The sequence below is a fragment of the Nothobranchius furzeri genome, chromosome 10, assembly GCF_043380555.1.
Source record: "Nothobranchius furzeri strain GRZ-AD chromosome 10, NfurGRZ-RIMD1, whole genome shotgun sequence".
Taxonomy (NCBI): Eukaryota; Metazoa; Chordata; class Actinopteri; order Cyprinodontiformes; family Nothobranchiidae; genus Nothobranchius; species Nothobranchius furzeri.
In genome coordinates, this window is record NC_091750.1 from 41,878,852 (window position 1) to 41,901,088 (window position 22,237).

A 22,237-nucleotide genomic window follows, 5' to 3' on the forward strand; every position below is an offset into this window, starting at 1 on the left:
TTCCAAAGAGTAGGTGCTGCCTGTGAGAAGGTAGTGTAGCCAGAAGGTCTTCAAGTTGAAAGAACTGGAGGCAAACTGCAGAACAGTGAGGTTTTTTCCTTGGGAGCCAATATGCTACCCATGCTTTTATTTCATTGTTTTTTTTTTTCAACTCAGAAAAAGGATTCCCAAGCCTCCACATGGCTTCTTTAAAATAAAAGCACCAATCAACCGTGCTCCAACAATCAAACCCAAAAGAAGAAGAAAATATAATTTCTATAGCGCCTCTGACGATAAAAATCTCGAGGTGCTTCACAAAAACAAAAAATGTAAAAATATAAAAAAGAATTTAGAAAATGGTCAAAAATATATTTAAAATTAGCAAAAAATAGACAATTGTGATTAAAAAATGTTAAGAAAGAGAGAGAGTGAATAGGAAAGAGGGAAATCAGTGGATCCTGAGGAAGGTGGAATAGGTGGGGAGAGCAGAATAAAGAGAGAGTGGTGAAGAAGGTCATACAAAAGCCACTTTGAACAAGTGAGTTTTCAGCTACTTTTTTGTGTGTATGTGTGTACTTTGTGTTTTTATATGCTTAAGCGGACACATTTTAACTTTTAAACTGTAGTGTGTGGACATTTCCACATTGTGGGGACATTTGGCTGGTCTACACAATGACAAAATATCCTTAGACTTGGTTTTAGAGGTTTGGTGTGAATTAGATCAGGGTTAGGAAAAGAAACATATTGGTTATGGTTAAGGGTAGGGTATGGGTTAGGCATAGTGGAGTCACTAAAATGAATGGATGTCAGTGGAGGTCCATGCATGCAAATAATAGTGTGTGTGTGTGTGTGTGTGTGTGTGTGTGTGTGTGTGTGTGTGTGTGTGTGTGTGTGTGTGTGTGTGTGTGTGTGTGTGTGTGTGTGTGTGTCTCAAAATCTGTAAATGTTTCCTAAATTAGACATGCCACCATTTCACTGAATGAGCCTGCAGGTTTGCCATCTCCAAAATGTTCTTACAGCAGCTCCAAAGTTTCCTATTTCTGTTTTTCTATCAGGCTTTTGTTTAAAAATTACAAAATATGCCTGGAAGGTCACTTATGCGGTTTTCAGACTCCGTTTTGTGTGTAAGCAGCTTCATAACTGAGGCACCAGTTGCAAGACGAGCCCTGTTTCAGGATCGTAGTGATCATGATTGTGTGAAACATTACACGAGTCTCCTGCTTCTACGTTCCAGCTGTCGTTTGCCAAGGGTAAAGAGTACCTGAAGCACATCACAGAGCAGCACAAGGAGAAGGGCCACAGCTGTGGCATTTGTAACCGACACTTTGCACTGAAGGCCACCTATAGTGCTCACCTGGTCATCCACAGAGAGCAGCTGCCTGACCCCGCCGTGCAGAAGTAAGATGACTGGACAATCAGCTGTTTGCGGCATTCATTCATTCATTGGTTTATGAAGTGTAACGGTTGCAGAGCAGACTCGGGTACAGTCAGCCATTTACCGAATCTCCTCTGTCCTAAAGGTACATCCATCCCTGTGAAGTCTGTGGCCGAATCTTCAACAGCATTGGGAACTTGGAAAGGCACAAGATAATCCACACAGGTGAGTGAGGCCCTGGAAGCTGTGTGGAAGGTTCCTCTCGGCTCTCCGAGCTCGGAGTTAAAGAAACTCCACTGAAAATGTCTCAACATCCAACATGGCAGCCCTGGACCCAACTGTGAGCAAACTTTATGCTCGTTTCCAAGCTTCCCTTTGTCTACAACTTAGAGGCACACTTGGCAGTTTTGGCTTGCCTTTAGCACCCCCTAGAGTGCATTTAGTTGAACCAAAAGTGAAACTGGCTACCCCTCTGTTTTAAACTTCTAGTTTTTAAATTGTCACAAGGTCTCGCTCCATCCTACTTCTCAGGGCTACTGCAGGTACACTCCTCTACTCACTCACTCACTTACTTAGGTCATGTGACCAGCTGGTCCTGGATGCACCGATTACTCTGCGTAAGCTCAGAGGGGATGGGGCCCTCTCTGCTGGGGCCTCCTCATAAGAAACATTTATATCATTAGTAAAGACCCAAGGTTTTACTTTGGCTTTGACTCAGCATTAGTTTTCGGTTTGATTTTTGTCATCTTTTCATGTTGTTTTTACTTTATTAATGCTTTTATTGGTTTATCCCGTTAAACATTTTCATGTCCCAGTGTTCAGCACTTTTAGTGTTTGTTGCTTTTTAAATAAAGTTGGCTTGGCTTGGATGAGAGATGGGGTGAGCTGTGTGACAAAGCAAATCCAGTCCAAACATGAACATCCCAAACCTCTCACATGGGAAAGTCAAACATGAAGGTGTAATCCTTTCCTGGTTTTGCTTCTTTATAATAATCCAGGAGTGAAGAGCCATTGTTGTGAGAAATGTGGAAAGTCTTTCGCCAGGAAGGACATGCTAAAGGAGCACCTCAGGGTTCACGACGACAACCGTGACTACCTGTGTGCAGAATGTGGGAAAGGTCTGGTTCCACACCTCCAGCCAGATTATCTTTAGTCTAAACGTCCAGTTGAAGATCACCAGCTACGTTTTCCTTTGCAGGTATGAAAACCAAACACGCTCTGAGGCACCACATGAAGCTCCACAAGGGCATCAAAGAGTACGAGTGCAAGGAGTGCAACCGCAAGTTCGCCCAAAAGGTCAACATGCTGAAACATTACAAAAGACACACAGGTGAGTAAGCGGTCACGTCACAGCCCCACACAGGTGTTGATCAGACTGAGGAGGAGGTTTTGTTTTGTCCCTCCTGTATGCAGGTACTAAAGACTTCATGTGTGAACTGTGTGGGAAGACCTTCAGTGAGAGAACGACCCTCGAGACGCACAAACTGATCCACACAGGTGAGCTTCCATCACAACTGCTGATATTCAGCCTGAACATGCCCTCTTTAGGTTTAAAATGTCCTGTTGGAAGTCCTGGGACATTTAGCTGGAGATCGCCTTACAGTAAGAGAAAAGTCGAGACGTGGGGTTTTATTAAATAATCAAGTCGAAGAACTGATATAATAAATGTAGCTGGGAGTCTGTTTATGGATGAAGTGAGATATAATTGTCAGAGGAACAGCAGAATGTGAACAGGTGGACTTGCATTATGTGTGACTTGTAAATAAATTACATTTAAAAATAAAAACAATCCTTTAGCTTTGAGAGTGGGCTTATGTCCATCCATCCAAGACTTTTACAGAGATACCAGTTGTTAGGAACAAAAACAAAATAGTGACTAAATGTTGGTGTGCTCTTGATAAAGTTGGTCAAAAGTAGTTGATAGGTAATTGTACATTTATCCCATATTACCTTAAAGGACGACACAGAGAGAGAGAGAGAGTAGGTTATTCGTAATGTCCGTGACTCGTCATGCGAGAAACCCCTCCATGGAGCTAACCAGCCCCCCTCTGTTCCTGGGGAAAGCCTTCAGCTCACCAGCTCTGCATGCCCGCATCCTCCACCAAAATGTTAGGTAATTGAATGTGGGAAATATTTCATCTCCATAACCCTGGAACCTGAAATAAACACTCATGACAACAAGGAAGACATTTTACCCTGAGTCCCCAAAATAAAGGAGAGTTAACGCAGGGAAAAACCTCCTCCGAGGCTTTTCCCACGTCACTCCCATGTGTTCTCAGTTCGTCAGGGGCTTTATTCAGCAAAGGATGGAGAAGGCGGGGCCTTCTCAGGTTACAGAGGTACAGAGGTTTCTTTGGAAATCCACAATCAACATCCTTGACTGCAAACAAGCTTCTCTGCTCAACCTTTCATGAACAGGCACAGTTGGCAAACACAGAGATTCATGAAGTGTTAATAACATAAATTGGGCATCTTTTAGGACTCAAAAAGGTACAATTATAAAAATACCCAACAGTAGTGGTAATAGTCGTTAAATTGCAGAATGGAATAGAATATCCTTTTATTATCCTGCATTGGGGAAATGTTGGTGTCCCAGCAGCAGTCAGGTTCCCAACAGGACTGATGTAACAGACTGATGTTCCATTCTGTTATTTACAGCTCATATTTAATGAGTTATATGAATGTTTTGGAGCCAGTTTTGTTCTTGTTCAGTGTCTGAATGCAGAGCTGTCAGTGTGGTTACATTGGTAACGCATGTTTGTTAGAGGAGCAGAGTAGGAGGAGCTTCTGGGGGTTCTCATAAGGGATCTTCCAGGTGGTTCGTGACACTGAGCTGTTATTTTTCTTAAAGCTGAGAATAAACCTTTACTTCTAAAACTCCACAGTATTCATACCATCAAAACATTAAAAGAGGATGCTAGCTTGATTATTTAGGTCACCAAGCAGAATTGGAATCACTACTGAGTGATTTTAAGGACGTTTTTACTCACAATGCTAGTTGGATTCATTCACTTACTGTGTTTTATGCTAAGCTAAAGGAGTACAGCTGGACCAGGAGAATGACTGGGCTGGTTACAAATAGTTTTTTTCTACTCTGTCTCGCTGCAGTGGGTAAAACGTGGAAGTGTCTGACGTGTGATAAGAAGTACCTGACTGAGTACATGCTGCAGAAACACGTCCACCTGACCCATGAGAAGGTGGAGGCCCAGTCGTGTCACCTGTGTGGGACAAAGGTGTCCACCCGTGCCTCCATGAACCGCCACCTGCGACGCAAACACCCAGAGGTGAGTGCACCCATCCAGCTCTGGTCAGACCTGTTCCTCTGAGAGACTTGACCTCTGCTTTGTGTCTGCAGGTGGCTTCTGCCCGGATTGATGAGTTTGATGATCTTCAGGAAAATTCATCCATCAGCATCATACAGGTTAGACTGAACTTCACACACACACACACACACACACACACACACACACGGTTCGCCAACAATCAAACATGGTGGCCGCAGGAGTTTGAGTCATGAGAAGCTTCAGTCTGTAGTTGTCCAGGTAGGAATTAGGCTGCGTGTCTCATATGGTTCTCAGCTTGTGCAGATGTTTTTTCATCTTTACATCAAAGATGGTCTAGTCCAGAACCATCAGATCTGGAGAAGCAGTTAGTTCTGTGTGGGAGTGAATGTTTTGCTCTAAGCTTTAGTAGGAGATTTATAACACACATGAAATGCCATCTATCAGTCTATGTACCCAGGGGAAGCCTCCGATTAGATCCAGAATGCCGATGTCCTCGAGGACCCTCTTTGGTACCAAAGCCGGTAGAAAAGCAGCGGTGCCGACCAAACTAGTCTTGGAACGCTTCCAGGTCACAACAGGTTATCACTGGCGTCTCCAAGACCCTGAAGGGGTCGTGAGGTTCAGCTTTTATTCTGAAGGAATCGTTGCAGTCAGGTGTAATGTGCAACCGATTTTATCCAGCTTGTCGAGGTTCTGTTTGGCTGAAGAGGAAGTCCGGATGGCCTGTCCGAGACTTCTCTAGAATACTTTGAAGTAAAGAAAAGGTGGCGTGGGATAGGTTTTATAATTGTCATATTTTGGTTTACTGGCGAATCAGAATTTGACATGCAAAAGAGAGTTTATACAAACACCACAGAAAACCACGCCTAACCAGAAACGAAGGTTCTGATTGGGTCAGACAAAAGGAAATGTGTCGTGTGGCTTTAGCATTACGTGTCATTAGTGTCTAGTGCAAATGTCCAAAATTATAATAACTTGTAAAATACTACTTATCACAGGATTATAATCTCAAGTAATAACATTGTCATTTCACAGATTGATTGAACATTGGGCTCACATTATTAATGGTAATTAACAAAGTTGTTGATTATGTATTATCAGAATAGTTCTTGTCTTCGCTGACAGAGGTGAAGCAGTTCAGATGAGCAGAGTGCACGAAAGACCTTGGCCATTATCTCATGTAGATTAGCCTGTCAGAGACTTTATGTCTCTGCTCGAGCAGACGCAGCAGATCATGACCTTTAGGTCAAAAACAGGACATTCATGACGCTACAATGGCATTCTATAGTTTTAGTTAATTTATGACAAAAGAGCTGAACACTGAAAAACTGGCATGGCTGCTTAGAGCAGGGCACAGGGTCAAGGCCTGTTACTGACAATATCAGTCATTCACATAAAGGAGATTTTTATTTCATTATCCGAAAGTATCTGATTAGTTTAGTTTGATCTTCACAATGTCACTGTGCTTCTTGTAGTTTATTATGATATTGAGTTTATTGAAATATGCATAAATATTGTGAATACAATGCATGTTAATATGAGTATCGAGTTTTTAACATAAGAATATTCACACACTGAAAGGATCGATGTGAATTAATGGTGTGAAGGAAGCAGCTCGGTACTTTCATTTCACGGGCCAGAAAAGGCTGGAGACCCCTGATCTAGTCTGACCAATGTCTGGTGTCTTTCTGCAGCCGCCCCTGTCCCTGGAGAAGGACAGCACGACTCAGGGCCGCCACTGCCGGCCTTCTCGGCAGCCAAAGAAAAGGCTGAGAGTTCCGGTGGAGCCGGAGCTCTCTGAGTCCGATGATTACGTGGATTTTCCCGAGCCGAGGCATCAACCCCTTCCGGAGTTCAGCACGGTCATTGTTGGGGAGGAGACGGAGACTAGCTCTGCTGTGCAGAGCATACAGCAGGTCAGTTCACAGACCTGCACAGGAGATCCTGACAAAAACACTTAGGAGTTCTGGTCCAACGGATGTGATCGGTCCCATAAAAATATAAACCCCATTTCTGTAAACAGAGGCTGTTCAGGAAGCTATGAAAGTACGCAGCGGGTACAGAAAGTGTTCAGATAAATTTTTTCCCCCTTAGTTAAATATCAGCCATTTGCTAAAATCACATAAATGAGTCATTTTCCTCATTAATGCACACACAACACCCCGTACTGACAGAAAAACACAGAATGTTAGAAAAGTCTGCGGATTTATTAAACTGAAACATCTCATGGTTCCTACCAAGTACTCAGACCCTTTGCTCAGTATTTAGTAGAAGCACCTTTGAGCTGACGCAGCCACGAGTCTTCTCGGTAAAGATGCAACACGGTTCTTACTCCCGGACCGGGGATCCTCTCCAGGTCTGTCAGGTTGGATGGTGAACATCAGATGCTTTAGTAGGTTTAAGTCAGGGTTCTGGCGGGGCCGTTAAGCAACAGTCAGCGTGGCCGTGAAGCAACCCCCCCCCCCCCCCCCCCCCCCCCGGGCGTTGTTTTGGCAGTGTGCATCGTCATTGTTTATTTTTCTGATATTTTTTGTAATCATGTTTGTCGTCGTCTGAAGTTTAGGTGAGCACCACAGTTACTCTTAGGTGAGGTTATGATTGAAGCCTCTCCTTGCTGCTGGTGTTTCAGGTGGTGGTCCTGACAGACCCCAGTGCGCCATCGGCCCCCTCCCCCAGCAGCTCAGTGGGGCTCACAGTCACACCCATCACCAGCCACAGCTCTACCCAGTTCACCAGCCTGCAGCCTGTAGCCGTGAGCCACCTAAGCACCAGCGACCGCCCTCTCACCTTGGACAGCTCCATCCTCACCGTCACCTTCGACACCGTGAGCGGCTCCGCCATGCTGCATAACCAACCCTCAGAACTCGTCCCAGAGGCCATGGGTCCTGCCGGCACCTCAGCACCCCACTCTGTTGCCCACTTCATCAATCTCGCCACCCTGGTCAATCCCATGGGCCACCCGCTGGATGCTCCGACTCTGCCTTGGAGGCCTGTGCCGGCAGCCGAGAGCAGCCAAGTCACCCCAGTGGTGGAGGGGGCCCAGGGGGATGGTCAGGGTCCAGAGCCCGGACAGAGCAGCCAGAGTCAGACGTCCATCCCACAGCAGCAGAGTGGCTCCCACCAGATGTTCAGCTACTGAGCACACACCGGGGTGCAGGTCACCTCATTGTTTCACAGATTAGATTATTTCTTTTGGACTGAACAGAACTTTAATCAGGGTCACCCAGAGGGCTCCCCAGTCGTTTTTAGTTCCCTTTGTGTACAGATAAAGCAGCGGCTGCTAACAATGTACGAAAAGATGAGATAAGCAGTTCAGATCTAGAATCCGCTGCTGAAACCAAAGCACCGTCTGAAGGATCCCCACGCCTCATCATCCCTGATCACCTCTGTAGGAAGAAAAAACACTCCTGGTGGGAGGAGGGATGTGGAGGTGTGGTCAGAACTCTGGTAGATCCAATCATCAGTTATGTAAGCTAATTATTGTTTATCTTAAAGAAGAAACTGGGTTTTCTATTATTTTTAAACGACATGCTTCCTGTCTTTCTTTGTGTGTGTGTGTGTGTGTGTGTGTGTGTGTGTGTGTGTGTTTGTGTGTGTGTGTGTGTGTGAGAGAGAGAGATTGCAAAGTTACTATTCTTCTGATAAAATCCAAGTTCTCCACCTCAACAACACCCAACGCTAAATACAATGGCTGAAAGAAAGCTAAATACACTAAATATGGAGAAAAACAGTAGCAGCATGATCCTACCCACAGAAGCAGCTGTTTAAATTAAAGCCCAGACTTTCGTCTTTTCAACAGAATAAGTACCGTTACTCCACAGGTACAGGCTCAGATACAGCAAGACTATCTAGCACTTGTAAATTAAGATCATTATTGCACATAACGAGAGTACTAGTACTGCACATGTCTTGAAAGATAATATTTGATATTTAAGAGCAGGAAAGCAGCAGGGTCTGATGGGATCAGCCTCAGACTTACCAGAGACTGCTGACCAGCTTTGTGAAGTGGTCATGCATATGTTACCTGAGCCTTCATCTGGAGCAGGCCCCCATCCTGTGGAAGACCTCCTGTGTGGTTCCAGTTCCCAAAACATCACATCCCCGGGAACCAGACCACTACAGACCTGTCTCCTTGACCTCCCATCTGATGAAGATTATGGAGAGACTCCTCCTCACCCATCTATGTTCAGTGGTGACCCCGGAAATAGACCCACTGCAATGTGTATATAAACCAAACATGGGGGTGCAGGACGTGCTCACCTACCTGCAGCACCGGGCTGTGACTCACCTCCAGATGCAAAAGAGTACTGTGAGAATCGTGTTCTTCGACTTCTCTAGCAGTGTTGTTTTTGGCGGCCGTCTTAGTCTTCGTCTTCACGCCGAAAATGCATTTTAGTCTTAGTCAGTTTTAGTCGACTAAAGTTCAAAAAGGTTTCAGTCGACAAAGATTTTTATTTTTAATTTTACAAAAACCTTAAATAAACAAAGTATTCTCTAACAAATGCATGTGTCGGTCAGACGTGTACTCTGAGCTACTGGAGTGAGTTATTTTATGGCTATGGGACACAATCTCAGCTGCCCCAGATTTAGTAAAACAATAATCCCCAGACTGGTATCATTACTTTATTGATAATCACTATAGTGTTTATAATTTATTGATGCAAATCTGTGCATCACTCTGTAGATTTCCACTAAAGAACTCTAAGGGAGCATACGGAGTATTCTACACCATGTTTATACAGAAATAAAGAAATGTGGTTAATCTATTGTTTGAGTTATCAGACCTCCATCTTGAATGTATTTTGTGGAAAAGTCCACCTGCAGTCGTGTTTTTCCACAGACTGCAGAGTTGTGAGTTTTCACTGAATTAATATAAATAACCCGGTTCTGCTCCTGACCATCAGCAGCTCATAAACATTTAGACGGGCCAGGGGCGATTCTAGCATCAGAGTTTTGGGGTGCTGAGCAGCCAGAGTTCTGCCCGATCAGGCAAGATCAATTTCAACATTTTCTACATTTTAACACAATTTCATTTTCACATTTGTGAAAGAAAACAAAAACACTGTTTTCACTAATCAAATTACATTTTACGTTTTAAACATCACAATCTTTATGTGTACCAGATTCTGCTAACACTGTAGCAGAACATGGTCCAGGTTTAGGGATCTTCTGTCCTTGACCACCCCTTGGCTGTGTGGTGACCTCACCATCTCAGCACAAACATGTTGTAGAAGAAGAAGAAACAATCTCTTGTATAGTGCCTCTCAAGATAAAAATCATGAGGTGCTTGTATGTACTGAGATCCCCACACATTTTGTGGGAACCACCAACATCATGGTAATGTACCCAGCAGGCTTGAAGTAGACCTCCATCTTCACTGGTTTGAGACGCGGGCTCCTAATAATGCCACCGCCCCTTTGCAGCCGGGCTTTGTTGCCGCTCTGGTAGCTGTAAATCGACGTTGATGAGCTTGCAGTGGGATAGATGAATCCAAGATGGCCTCTCAGCAATCTTCACAGCAGTAGGGGTGGACCTTCTCACCTCTGGCTGCTCCAATTGTTTTGCTTCAGCACCTTAATCAGAACCCATTTTCCTGGTTTCACAACTTGTGGGCAAAAAAGCACAAGAAAATTCTGGGAGATCACTGTTGAGTTTGACTTGTTTTCTGCAAAAATTCTTCTCATCCAATATCCAAAGTATTTGTGATATGTGCGTCATGGTCTGTGTCTCTTTGTGTTCCTCATGTGTCCCCTGGTCTTCAGTCCTCCAGATATTCCCTCTCAGGTCCTGTGTTCCTTCAATCTCCCCCAGTCACCCCTCTGCAGTTTTTTATAGGTTCAGCTTCTCTTTTTATTAGTCTCTTCAGTATGTTTTTTTCCACAGGTTTTTGTAGTTTCCCTTCCCCTTAGAATACTAGTTTATTTTGCTGGCTCATCTTGTCTTTAGGTTTTTTTTACTCTCTTAGGTCATGTTAGTTTTCCTCCCTGATTATTTAATTGTTCTCACCTGGTTCTCTCTCCACACACCTGCAGCCCATCTGCCTCCCATCATACCCCAGTGTATATAAGCCCTGTCCTGTCTCAGTGTCTTGTCGGTCCATTGTTTGTTTGTCAGCGTTGTTTGGTGCTCCATGTGAGCTTTTGTTTCTTGTCTCCATGTTTTGGTGCTCTAAGTGAGCTTTTGTTACCTGGCATCTAGGTTTTGTGCTCTGTGTGAGCATTTGTTCTCCTGAATCAGGATTTTTGCAGTCTTGGCTCCCTGCCTTTGGATTTATTTTGTTCATCCTACAAATAAAAGGATTTTTTCTTTATATCAACTCCTGCCTCGTGTTGTCTGGGGTAATCTGCATTTTGGTTCCTAACCATCCTCATAACGTGACAATGTGGTAAAGGAAACAGACCACCAGAGGGAGCAGTTACCCTCATCCACAGTTGTAATAAATGTTCTTTTAGCCCAAATCCAAGGTATCAAACATCCAGCCATTACCTCATTCACAAATGTGTTCTATTTACTTATCTTAAACAGAGGCACACAGGTGGGTGCGTTGCACCTTTGCTACTTGTTAATGCATCATTCTTCTGTGTAGGATCCATTTTCATTTAGATATGTGAAAGCTTTATAAAGTCCATGTGGATTGTGAGAGTGTGTTTAGGAAACTTGTCATCAGTCATCCCTCCTCTTGAGACATGAGATAACCCATGGCTCATCAGAGCAGCAATGGCATCAAAGGATATAGGCAAAACAGGTCCGTTATTGGCATGTAAGACATCATATACAGTATGTTGGCACATTAAACTGGTGGATAGACGCTGTGTCATGTGCAGAATATCAACAGGGGCAGCAGAGACCCACATGGCAGCACAAAACGATGCAAAAGGTGGATCTCGCATAATATGTCCCCTCAAAGCCAAAAACACCCATCTCAAGGAACTTGCAATTACGAGGTTAAATCCGCAGGGGGCAGAGTCATGCAGCATAGCGTGCATCAAACTTGCAAACAAAACAAAAATGCCTTAATCAGTGTAAAAAATTTTGAAAATAAACGCCATGTGATCCGCATCACCGATAAGTTACAGGAGAAATTGCTGTAGAAGAGTCGTTGCAGAAGATTGTATTCTTACGAAATCAAAAGGAATTAACCCATCTGGGAAATAAAGGAGCTGAACATGCATTCACAAGCTCATATCACAAAATAATGGTGGTAAATGTCATAGACTCTGTGTGTTTTGCTCTCCTTTTGCCAGAAGCATTCACCTTTATTTACACCCTCAGAGCTAAATTATAGAATGTCACCAAAACCAAGACCTTTATTTTTTCTTTGCTTTAAACATTGGAGTTAAATAAGAGCGATACTAGTCCTAATTATAAGATTAATTCTCAACTTCACATAGATTCAGTTTAAGAAGGGTGTTTCAGAGTACATCAACAATGTTTAATTGTATTCTAATAATGCCTGATATTTGTCAACAGGAAATAAATAATGCTAAATTAAAACTCCGTAAGTGAAGACTGAACAGCAGATATATTTAAGGAGAATAAAATTCATTTGTCACATAGAGACATCGAACATGCAATACAACTGGTTATCTTAGGTTTACACAACCCTAAGTGTTTGAAAACATAATAATTATTTCAGGAATAGACTATCTAAACAGGAGATAGACATATAAAAATGTAATTTGTCTAAAACGTTTATACATCAGGAAACAAAGTTATGAAGAGGAAGAGCCCTTATTAGTATAAAGGTCAAGCAGAGGAATATAACCTAAGTGTGAAAACGAACAACTAAGGTATTTATATTCAGAAAACAGCAAGAAATAAGAGACTGACAGACTTAAAACTACTAGATGCACATGCAATTGCGTAGGTTATTCTTAAAATAATGTGACCATCAAAGAACATTTGTTAGACCATAGTTTAAAATACATGCTACTGAACAAATCTAAGGTTCTTGTAGGACAATTGTCACCTTACAGTGCTCGTCATGCAAATAATAAAAACAACAATAATGATGAGTCAAGAGTGAGGGCTGTTCTCTTTGTTGAAAAAAGGAGATAAGAAAGTGAGAGATGATTTACTCAACAAGAGTGAAGTAAGGTGTATCACACCCAGAACAGACATCTAATGTATTCTTGTCAGAATCTGATAATGAAGACTCTCTGTGGACAATGATACTGATATGCTTTAGTTAAATTCAATTCAAGTTCATTTATGAAGCGTCAAATCACGACAAGAGTATTCTCAAGGACCTTCACATAGTAAACATTCCAATTCATCAAGCCAATCAGTAAAATGTTTCCTATATAAGGAACCCAGCAGGTTGCATCGAGTCACTGACTAGTGTCAGAGTCTTTACAGCAATCATCATACTAAGAAAGCATGCACAGTGGAGAGGAAAACAGGAAGAAACCTCCAGAGGATCCTGGCTCAGAATAAGCAGACATCCACCATGACTCACTGGGGATGGAGAAGACAGAGGGTGCACGCGCGCGCGCACACACACACACACACACACACACAACATATACACCAAGTAATGTGTCTATGGTTACATTGTGATTTCTTAGTAAATAATCTATTTGGTGAGAGATAAACTTTATTGTATTTATCCTAGTGAATCTATAATTAAACGGGTAAACTAGTAGTTGCATGAGAGTAAAATGTTATTATCAGGGGAGGGAGAATGTTTAAGTGGCTAGCAGCAGTGTGCTAGCCGATGGCCCCCTCCATGAGGCTACCACAGCTCAGCAGAACATCATTGTAGCTTCTTCTGTGGAGAAAAACACTTAATATTTTGCTTATTAAATACTTGTTTATCTGCTGGTTATGTCCCTGCCGCCTTTAAACATGCTGTTATTCAGCCGCTCTTAAAGAAACCTAATCTTGATCCCATGGTGCTCGCCAACTACAGGCCTATCTCTAAGCTCCCTTTCCTTTCTAAGGTCATGGAGAAAATTGTCTACAGGCAGCTACAGGGCTACCTCGACCATTATGGTATTTAGAGAAGTTTCAATCAGGTTTTAAGCAATACCACAGTACGGAGACTGCTCTATTAAGAATATTTAATGATATATTTGTATCTATCGATTCCGGTCAATCAGCTGTATTGATCCTTTTAGACCCCACGGTGGACCATCAGATCCTTTTATCCCGCCTAGAGCATGACGTTGGCATATGGAGCTCAGTGTTGCAGTGGTTTAAGTTCTACCTGTCAGACAGGACTTTTACAGTAAATATGGGGCAGTGTTGTTTGTCTCCAGAGAAACTTAGTTGTGGTGTCCCTCAAGGTTCAGTTTTGGGCCCGCTCTTGTTCTCGCTGTATATGTTGCCTCTTGGCGCCATCTTTCATAAGCATGGCATCTCGTGTCACTTCTTTGCGGACGATGTGCAGATATATGTCCCTCTACATTCTCAAAGGCCATTGTTTGACAAATTACTGAATTGTCTAAAAGATGTTAAAATCTGGATACAATCGAACCTTCTCACTTTAAATGACGAAAAGATGGAAATTGTCGTTTTTGGGGACCCTGGGCGGTTACACGGGGTAAACAGTGTATTTGGCCCTTTAGAATCCTTTTGCGCATCTCAGGCAAGAAATATGGTTTTTTTCATTGATGGCCATTTTAAACTTGATAAACAGATAAGTTCTGTGGTCCAGAGTGTGTTCTTTCATTTGCGTGTTCTTAGTAAAGTCAAGCCCTATTTACCACTCAAAGACTTTGAAAAGGTTATACACCTGCTAATCATGTCAAGATTAGACTACTGCAACTCTCTATATCATGGACTGGAGCAGTCGTCAATTCACCACTTGCAGGTGGCTCAGAATGTGGCAGCTGGCTTGCTGACAGGTAGGAGGCACAGGGATCACATAACACCAGTCTTACAAGCTCTTCGCTGGCTCCCGATCACTCACAGGATTCAATTCAAAATGCTACTGATCTGTTTTAAGGCACAACACAATTTGGCCCCTCCTTATCTGTCGGAACTTTTAAACACTCATGTCCCCAAACGAAACCTCCGATCATCCGCTCTACATCTATTATCTGTTCCCAAGTCTAGACTGAAGTCTAGAGGCGACAGAGCTTTTTCTGTGGCCACTCCCAAGCTCTGGAACAGCCTTCCCCTACAGATTAGGTCTGCTAACAGCCTTTCTGCTTTTAAGTCTCTTTTAAAAACCTACCTTTTTACCCTTGCTTTTAACTGATTTTATCGTTAATTAATTTTAGGGTCTACTGGATGGTTCTCAGTGTTTTGTCATTTTATTTTAACTGCTTGTCTGTGTACAGCACTTTGTGCAGTCTCTGTTTGTTGGAAATGTAAGATTTTTCAATCAATCAATCAATCAATCAAAAAACTTTAATCATCCCCGAGGGGCAATTGTTTCAGTACAGAAGAATTAGTACTATGGTCATTCGCAACAAGAGTCGCGCTACCGTTAGATAATAGATGAAGAGGGGATTACATGAGGAGAGTTGGGGGAGGGAAAAAAAGGCCGAGCAGAGTTACACCCAGCAGGGAGTAGCTCTACTATGCAAAAAACACCTCAACATGTAAGCACGAACGTCACAGTTCACAACATGAGACCCGGTAGGGAGGGGGGGGGCTGGGATCCTGGTTTCCTCAACGGGAGCAGCCCATGTGGCGCTCGGCCAACTGAATCCACAGGTGGGTGGGAGGTCATGGGAAAGCACAGAGCACATTGAGTGCCTCCATTTTGATGACCTCGCTGCAGATACCACAATCTGAAGGCGGGGGGTGGGGGGGGTAGGGTTTTCACAGCATCTGTCTGCATTCCTTCCACCGTGGGGGTTGTTGCACGCAACTCCAAGGCTGCTTATGGCGTCAGATTGGATAACAGGACTTTGTTTGGGTCAGGCAGAGATAATTTTCCTCTCTGCCTTAAAGTCTGTATTGATCATTCAAAACCTCCAGTGAAGCCAATTTGGTGATTAAACATCTCCACACCGTCCGGTGACCCTCTCCGAGATGACATCTATTTTGCGCACTAACACCGGTAGCGCATCTAAGACATTGTCCAGCTTGCGATTCACCTCAAGTAACATCGCATCTGCCTGATCAATCCCGGTGGCTGCCTGGTGGGGTCTGGGTCCCTGGGCTCTGCCAGGTCCCCGGCGGGGGTGGCCGCCCCTGGGTCCCGGGTCGCTGTGTCCCGGGCTTGGCCGGCTAGGGGGTGGGAGGCTGCGGGCGAGCCTGTGGGCTGGCCGCTGATATCTCCCGGGACTCTGCCGGCTGCTGGTTGTGGCCCCCCGGGGCGATCCTCTGTGCCTCTCGAGGGGGGCGGGGGCCTTTCTGGTTGCAGTCTCCTTGGGGTTCCTGTGTTCTGGGGCAGCGCCTGGATCTCTGGGACTTGGAGCTCCCCCCGTCTCCTACGCATCTTTGGGGGGCAGATCTGTGGTCCCTCACACTCTCTGTTGGACGCTCCTATAGAGAAACCTTACATAAGCAAGCGCGTGTACACACACAGGTGCTCACATGGTGCTCTCAAAAGTATGGGCTTGGGCATGTTAAACACAGGTCCTAAGACTATGGTGGGCACTTAATGCACTGTGAATTATAATCGTGTGATTCTTCAGTTAAACAATGTTGATTATATATTTCTTCATCAAGTTGACACAGTGATAGCTTGATCTTGTTGGATTGTTGTGTCCCATTTTTTTGTTCTTTTGCCTTTTTTTGTCTTTCCTGCAGGTCTAGAAGCAGACTCTTGTTCATTGTTGTTTATTTTTACAAACTCACTAAACTGGACCACCTCCTCCATAAAGTCCTCTTCTAAAGCACAGGTGTATTTCCCCTGTAGGTTCAATGCTTTTACCAGAGGTCTTCAGGAGAAATCAAGTTCAGTTTGTGCAAAAAGCCAAAATGGTCACATAGACTACTGTATGACTAGTATCTTCTGTCCAGTTCTGACATTAACCGGTCAATGATGCAGATGCACAGAAGCGTCTGCGACCTGAATTCTCGCACTCAGGCTCAGACGACTCATCAGCCTGTTTCTTTTTTCCTTCCATTGTGTCTGCTTTGTACTCTTCAGATACAGAAGGGGACAGGTTCCTTGCAGATGTCTCAAAGATGTCAAGCTGATCCCGCAGGGCTGTTAAGAAGTTAAGCAATGACTGGACCAGATCCGCAGCGTTGCAAAGGTCCAGCTCTACTGCTTGTAGTGTGGTACTCACACCCTGGAAAGGCTGTAGGATGACATTCCACATGTTGCTCATGAATGTAGTTTGCAGTTTGTTCATCTTTTTGTGAAGTGTTCTTGCTTTTTCTCTTTGATGTTCGTCGTCTGCAATGTTGACCAATGCCTGCATGATTCCAGCATAGTTCTGACTCCGGGCTTTGGTTGCAACAGCATGTGATGACCATTGTAAGGGTTTAATTTACATCTATTTAATGAACCATGAGACATGAGATTCCATAGTGAATATGAAATCAGTTTTATGGATCTTTGGGTACTTTTAACCAGAAGATTGAAACTTTTTATTGCAGGGATTATGTAACACTTCGTATTAACTGAGAGACAAGAGAAGAGAGAGACACCTTCAAAACATTTAAGAAGGTTTATTTCTAAACAATTCTAAACAAGACTAACTCTAAATTCTAAGTGAATGGATGGATCTTGGTGTGAATGAGACATGAGATGAATAGTTAATGCTTGAGTGATGTTGTCATCAGAACTCTCTTATCTGGAGAAGCAAGTCTGAGTAATGAAGTGATGTTTTGCTCTTAAGCTATGATCGGAGCTTCATAAACACATGAGACGCCATTTTGTCGCTCCACACATACCCTTAGAATGAGACCTCCGTACAGATCCAGAATGCCAGGTCCTCGAACCCCCCTTCGGTACCGGAGCCGATGAAACAGCTTCAGCAGTACGACAGACTAGTCTTTGGATTGTCTCCAGGTAAAAAGCGACAGTTGGTTGACAGCGTCAGAAGGACCCGGAGGGTCAGTGAGTTCAGCTTTTATTCTGAAAGGAACTGTTGCTTGGTTGGTAAAATGCAACAGATTTTATCCAGCTTGTTGGTTCTTTGCTTAAAAAGGAAGTCCGGGTGGCCGGTCCGATACTTCTCTTAGAATGCGGTGAACTGACTTAAGATGGCATGGGACTGGTTTTATTAATCTGGATGTTTTGATTTATGGTCGAATCAAAGTTGGCAGATTCATAAACACCACAGAGACTATGCCACGCTTCAGAAAGGAAGGTTCCGATTGGATGAGTAAAAGCAATGTGTCATGTGTTTACATTACGTGTAATCGGATCTCTAGTGCAGCTAGATTAAAGTCATATTACTTATTAAAACTTACTAATCATAACATTGTCATTTCACAGATTGGTCCACATTATTATTGAACTAACACTTTGTTTGATTAGCTTAATTAAAAATAGAGTTTTTTGATTTATTAAAAAGAAAGAGTCCTTTGTCTTCATTCTTCTCTTGGGCTGGAAAGGAAGCAGTTTAGAAGCAAATGCATGACCTTGAGGCAGTCTCATGCAGATTAGTTCTGTGTCAGAGACATCTGAGGAGAGAGGGTAAATAATCAATGGTGGAATAGCTCCATCATCTCGTTACACCATCTTGTATCAGAAAGCCATTTCAAAGTCTCTATTCTTTGATTGTCATTTGGCTGCAAGCCTGCTCTGATGATCTGCCAGCTTGACGTGGTCTTTGATGAAAAGTTGAACAGAGTTTGAACAAAACTGAAATCTGTTCAGTTTCCTCACAGCAGTTGACACTGTTAACACCCACCAGGTTTAGGGTATGTGCAGCGCAGGGTACCCACTCTGCCAATGTGCTGCTCTCTTTATTGCAGACCTGCACACCTTTGTAGGCTCTTGGCATGTTGCTAGCATTGTCATAGCACCGTCCTCTGCAGTTTTTAATGTCAATGCCCATCTCCTTTATAACAATCACAACTGAATTGAACAGTGTTTCTCCTGTGTGGTTTTCAATGGGGAGGAATTTTACAAAACGCTCCTCCATACAGCCCTCTGGTGACACATATCGCAGGATGAAAGTCAGCTGGTCAGCATGTCTGATACCAGGTGTGTGTCATGTTCTGAGGAAGGTGTCTAACCCAAGACATGCAGAATCAACCCAGGAGACGGTATAATGGGCTGCGCAGTGGCCGGGGGTATCCAGGTGAGCGGTTCCAGAGCTGGAGAGGGAGCGGGTAGTCGTTGGAGAGCGGGTCGGTTTGAGGTGAATGGATGACGTGACGTGTGAGCAGAGCAGAGTCCTATTGAGCGTGGTGAGGGAATAATTCAGAGACGAGGAGAACCAGTCAGTAGCAATCATCCGGCGTCGAGTAGTGTCACCTTCTTCCTTAAGAAGCCAACCTGCTGTTAGCTGATCAGGTGGAGCTGCTGCTCCCTCTCCTGCAAGACACAACTCAGAGATCTTATGTAGAGGGACAAGTACTCACCCCCAGCTCATGACAGCACCCCCCCTCAATGGACGCCACCCGGCGTCCTAGCAGAAGCGGCCTCGAACTCCCGGATCAGGGACGGGTCCTCGATGAAGGATCGAGGTACCCGGGACCTCTCCTCTGGACCGTACCCTCCCAGTCCACGAGGTACTGGACCCCACGGCCACGGGGATGGGAAGTCACAAAGTAGACCAACCCACCCCTGTAGAGGCGAGCCGGAGGAGGTGGCGCAGGAGACGGACAAAGGGGACTGGAGACCAACGGCTTGACCAGAGACACGTGAAAACCGGGGTGGACCCGAAGGGAACGAGGAAGGTCCAGCCGTACAGTGGATGGAGTAGGAACCTCCAGGATCTTGAAGGGACCGATGAAACTTGGGGACAACTTGCGGCTGGTTGCCTTCAGCGGGATGTCCTTAGAGGACAACCAGACACTCTGACCAGGGAAATAAACCGAGGCCGGTCACCACCGACAATCCGCCAACTACTTGTTCTTCTGCACAGTGCGATCCAACGCTGCTCTGGTGGTGGACCAAGTTTGTCTGGCACATTGGAGGAATTGTGGAACTGAGGATGGGGCTGGAGACTGAAGGGGGAACAGACAGGGTTCATAACCAAGCGATGATTCGAAAGGGGACTGACCTGTGGCTGATGAGACGTGGCTGTTGTGTGCGTATTCCACCCAGGCTAGATGGGTACTCCAGGAGATTAGAGGTGAGTCCTGAGAGCTTTAAGTTCAACAGATGATGAGTGAGGGGACTTACTGGGGTAAAATGAGTTCAGCGAGTGAGGGGATGGATAACGAGCCAAGGGTATCCGGGTGAGCGGTTCCAGAGCTGGAGAGGGAGTGGGGAGTCATTGGAGAGCGGGTCGGTTAGAGGTGAATGGATGATGTGGCATGTGAGCAGAGCAGAGTCCTATTGAGCGGGGTGAGGGAATAATCCAGAGACGAGGAGAACCAGTCAGTAGCAATCATCTGGCGTCGAGTAGTGTCACCTTCCTCTTTAAGAAGCCAACCCGTTGATTAGCTTATCAGGTGCAGCTGTTGCTCCCTCTCCTGCAAGACACAACTCAGAGATCTCATGTAGAGAGACGAGTACTCACCCCCCAGCTCATGACAGTGTGGAGTCTACACTGATAGAAGAGTACTTTGCAAGTTTCACTCTCCCGATGATTTCATCAGCTGTATGAATTCCTCACACATTCAGGGAAAGACAGGATGGCTTTCCTCGGCCAGCATTTCCATATTTTTCAATATGAGCTTTTAAAAAAGGATCATACTGACTGATCAGCTCCATGCAGCTTAAATAATTGCCATTATTAAATAATCTGTTATAACCATAAGTGGTACCTAATACCAGGGTACTAGAATAAACGTCTACAACCAGGAAAATCCAGTGACCATCTTTATCAGATTTCACCTCTAAAACTTTGCCATTAAAATTGTTTCTCAGCAAGTGAAGCAGTTTGAAAGACTGAGGTCAGGTGGGGGGTTGGGATCAACCACAGGGGCTCTCCTATGGCCACGTACCACGACCTCTGACCAAGAGGAAAATGGGTCAGGAGTAGAGCTGGAAGTCGGTTGTCGTGGTGCAGAGCGATCCCAAGTCCCGGTGTCTTGGAGCAGAGAGTTCTGCTGGATGTTTTATCTTCAAACTGACTGATAGTGGTCTCAGACAGTACAGGGATACAAGATCTACAACTATCCAGCAGCATTTCCTTCTTTTACAGTTCGGCATAGAGTCGTCGTATATCCTCTTTAAGGTTTTCAATCCTTTTATTTGCTTTAGAAAGCATAAAGGTGTCAATGTGGGGCAGAAGCAACGGGAGGACAGGCATTCAAGATAGCTTCAAGGTTGCTTACACTTTAGCTGAGCTGCCTCTGTCGGAGCCGAAAGATTTGTATTCCAGATAAAGGTCCAAGAAGTCAAAGAATCCAAAAAAAAAAAAAACAAAAGTTCAACAAAATCACAGAATCCAGAAATTGGTGACAGGAAATAACAGGTTTTAAGAGGAATTAGAGCACAAAGAGTAGGAGCTGAAATAAACACGTCTGCCACCTTATCAGTATCAAAGCGTGTTGATGTTAAAATAGCTGGCGTGTCGTGTTGACACTGTCGTAGCAGATCTGGTACTTACATTTCTATCTCCTTTTATACATATTTTTAATCATTTCTGAAATCTTTTTTTTGTGAAGCGCCTTGTGATTTTCATCTTGAGGCGCTATATAAAAGATAGTTTTCTTTCTTTCTTTACTTTTGGGTTGCTGCGCTGCTTCAACAGTGCAATACCCTTACAAAGGATAGGCAAAATATCAAACGTGTTGGATATTCATGCAACCACACAATTGATTATCGGGACCTCTTGTTGCCCCCTGTAATACAACACGACACATGACACAAAATTCGCCCCGACCTCAGAGATTCTGGCACAAGACGAAAAATGGCTCAAAACTGTCAACACATTGCACAGTGTACGCCCACCTTTAAACGTAAACCCGACAACTAAAATGTTAAAATCAAATTTGGTCCTGCGGCCGTTTTCCATTTTTCCATTTTTGCTTCAAGTTTAATATAGAAAATACAGAAAACAAGACATGTTTTGTGTTTTTGCATCTGTTTAAAACACAAATTACTTTTTTATCTTCTGATTTTATATTTTCAACTGAAAATAGAAAAAACGAAAGATACATGGATCTTCCTAGGGAGATGTGAAAATGCTGAAATCTGAATAGATTTTGCAACAATGGCAAGAGCAAATGTATAAAAATTTAAAGCTCATTTCAGATTCATCGTGAGTTGTGATATCTGATTAAACACAATTACATGACTAAAGGGCCCATTCCCAATATTCACACTTCCACGCTTACGTCTTTCCATTGCGTGATCCCAAGTGGGTGCGAGTGCGTAGGGTGTCCCGTTTCAAAGTGCTGAAGTTGATCACACCCCTTTTGCATCCTTCATCTGCACTTCACCCAAGTCCGCATCAGTGCAGACTTGGGTGAAGTGTATTACCCACAATCCATTGTTCCAGGAGAACAGTGTTCCTTTTCTGAAAATTTGTATTTTCAAATGAAAAAAGTTCATTTTAGGACAATTAGTTGATGTTCTGAAACTTTTACATAAAGCAGCAATGAATGTAAATTTATTTAA

General features: G+C 44.0%; 1 protein-coding gene across 1 annotated transcript in view; it reads left to right on the top strand.

The window, feature by feature from the left end:
* prdm15 (PR domain containing 15) overlaps nucleotides 1–8,162 on the top strand; it is a 30,652-nt gene extending 22,490 nt beyond the window's left edge. The window contains exons 16-24 of the mRNA XM_070555658.1: nucleotides 1,214–1,377; nucleotides 1,500–1,579; nucleotides 2,353–2,472; nucleotides 2,553–2,684; nucleotides 2,768–2,851; nucleotides 4,463–4,638; nucleotides 4,710–4,775; nucleotides 6,333–6,554; nucleotides 7,268–8,162. Of these exons, the coding sequence (XP_070411759.1) occupies nucleotides 1,214–1,377; nucleotides 1,500–1,579; nucleotides 2,353–2,472; nucleotides 2,553–2,684; nucleotides 2,768–2,851; nucleotides 4,463–4,638; nucleotides 4,710–4,775; nucleotides 6,333–6,554; nucleotides 7,268–7,777 (1,554 nt within the window). The 3' untranslated portion in view covers nucleotides 7,778–8,162. The remainder of the gene's footprint in view (nucleotides 1–1,213; nucleotides 1,378–1,499; nucleotides 1,580–2,352; nucleotides 2,473–2,552; nucleotides 2,685–2,767; nucleotides 2,852–4,462; nucleotides 4,639–4,709; nucleotides 4,776–6,332; nucleotides 6,555–7,267) is intronic.
* The last annotated feature ends 14,075 nt before the right edge of the window (nucleotides 8,163–22,237 follow it).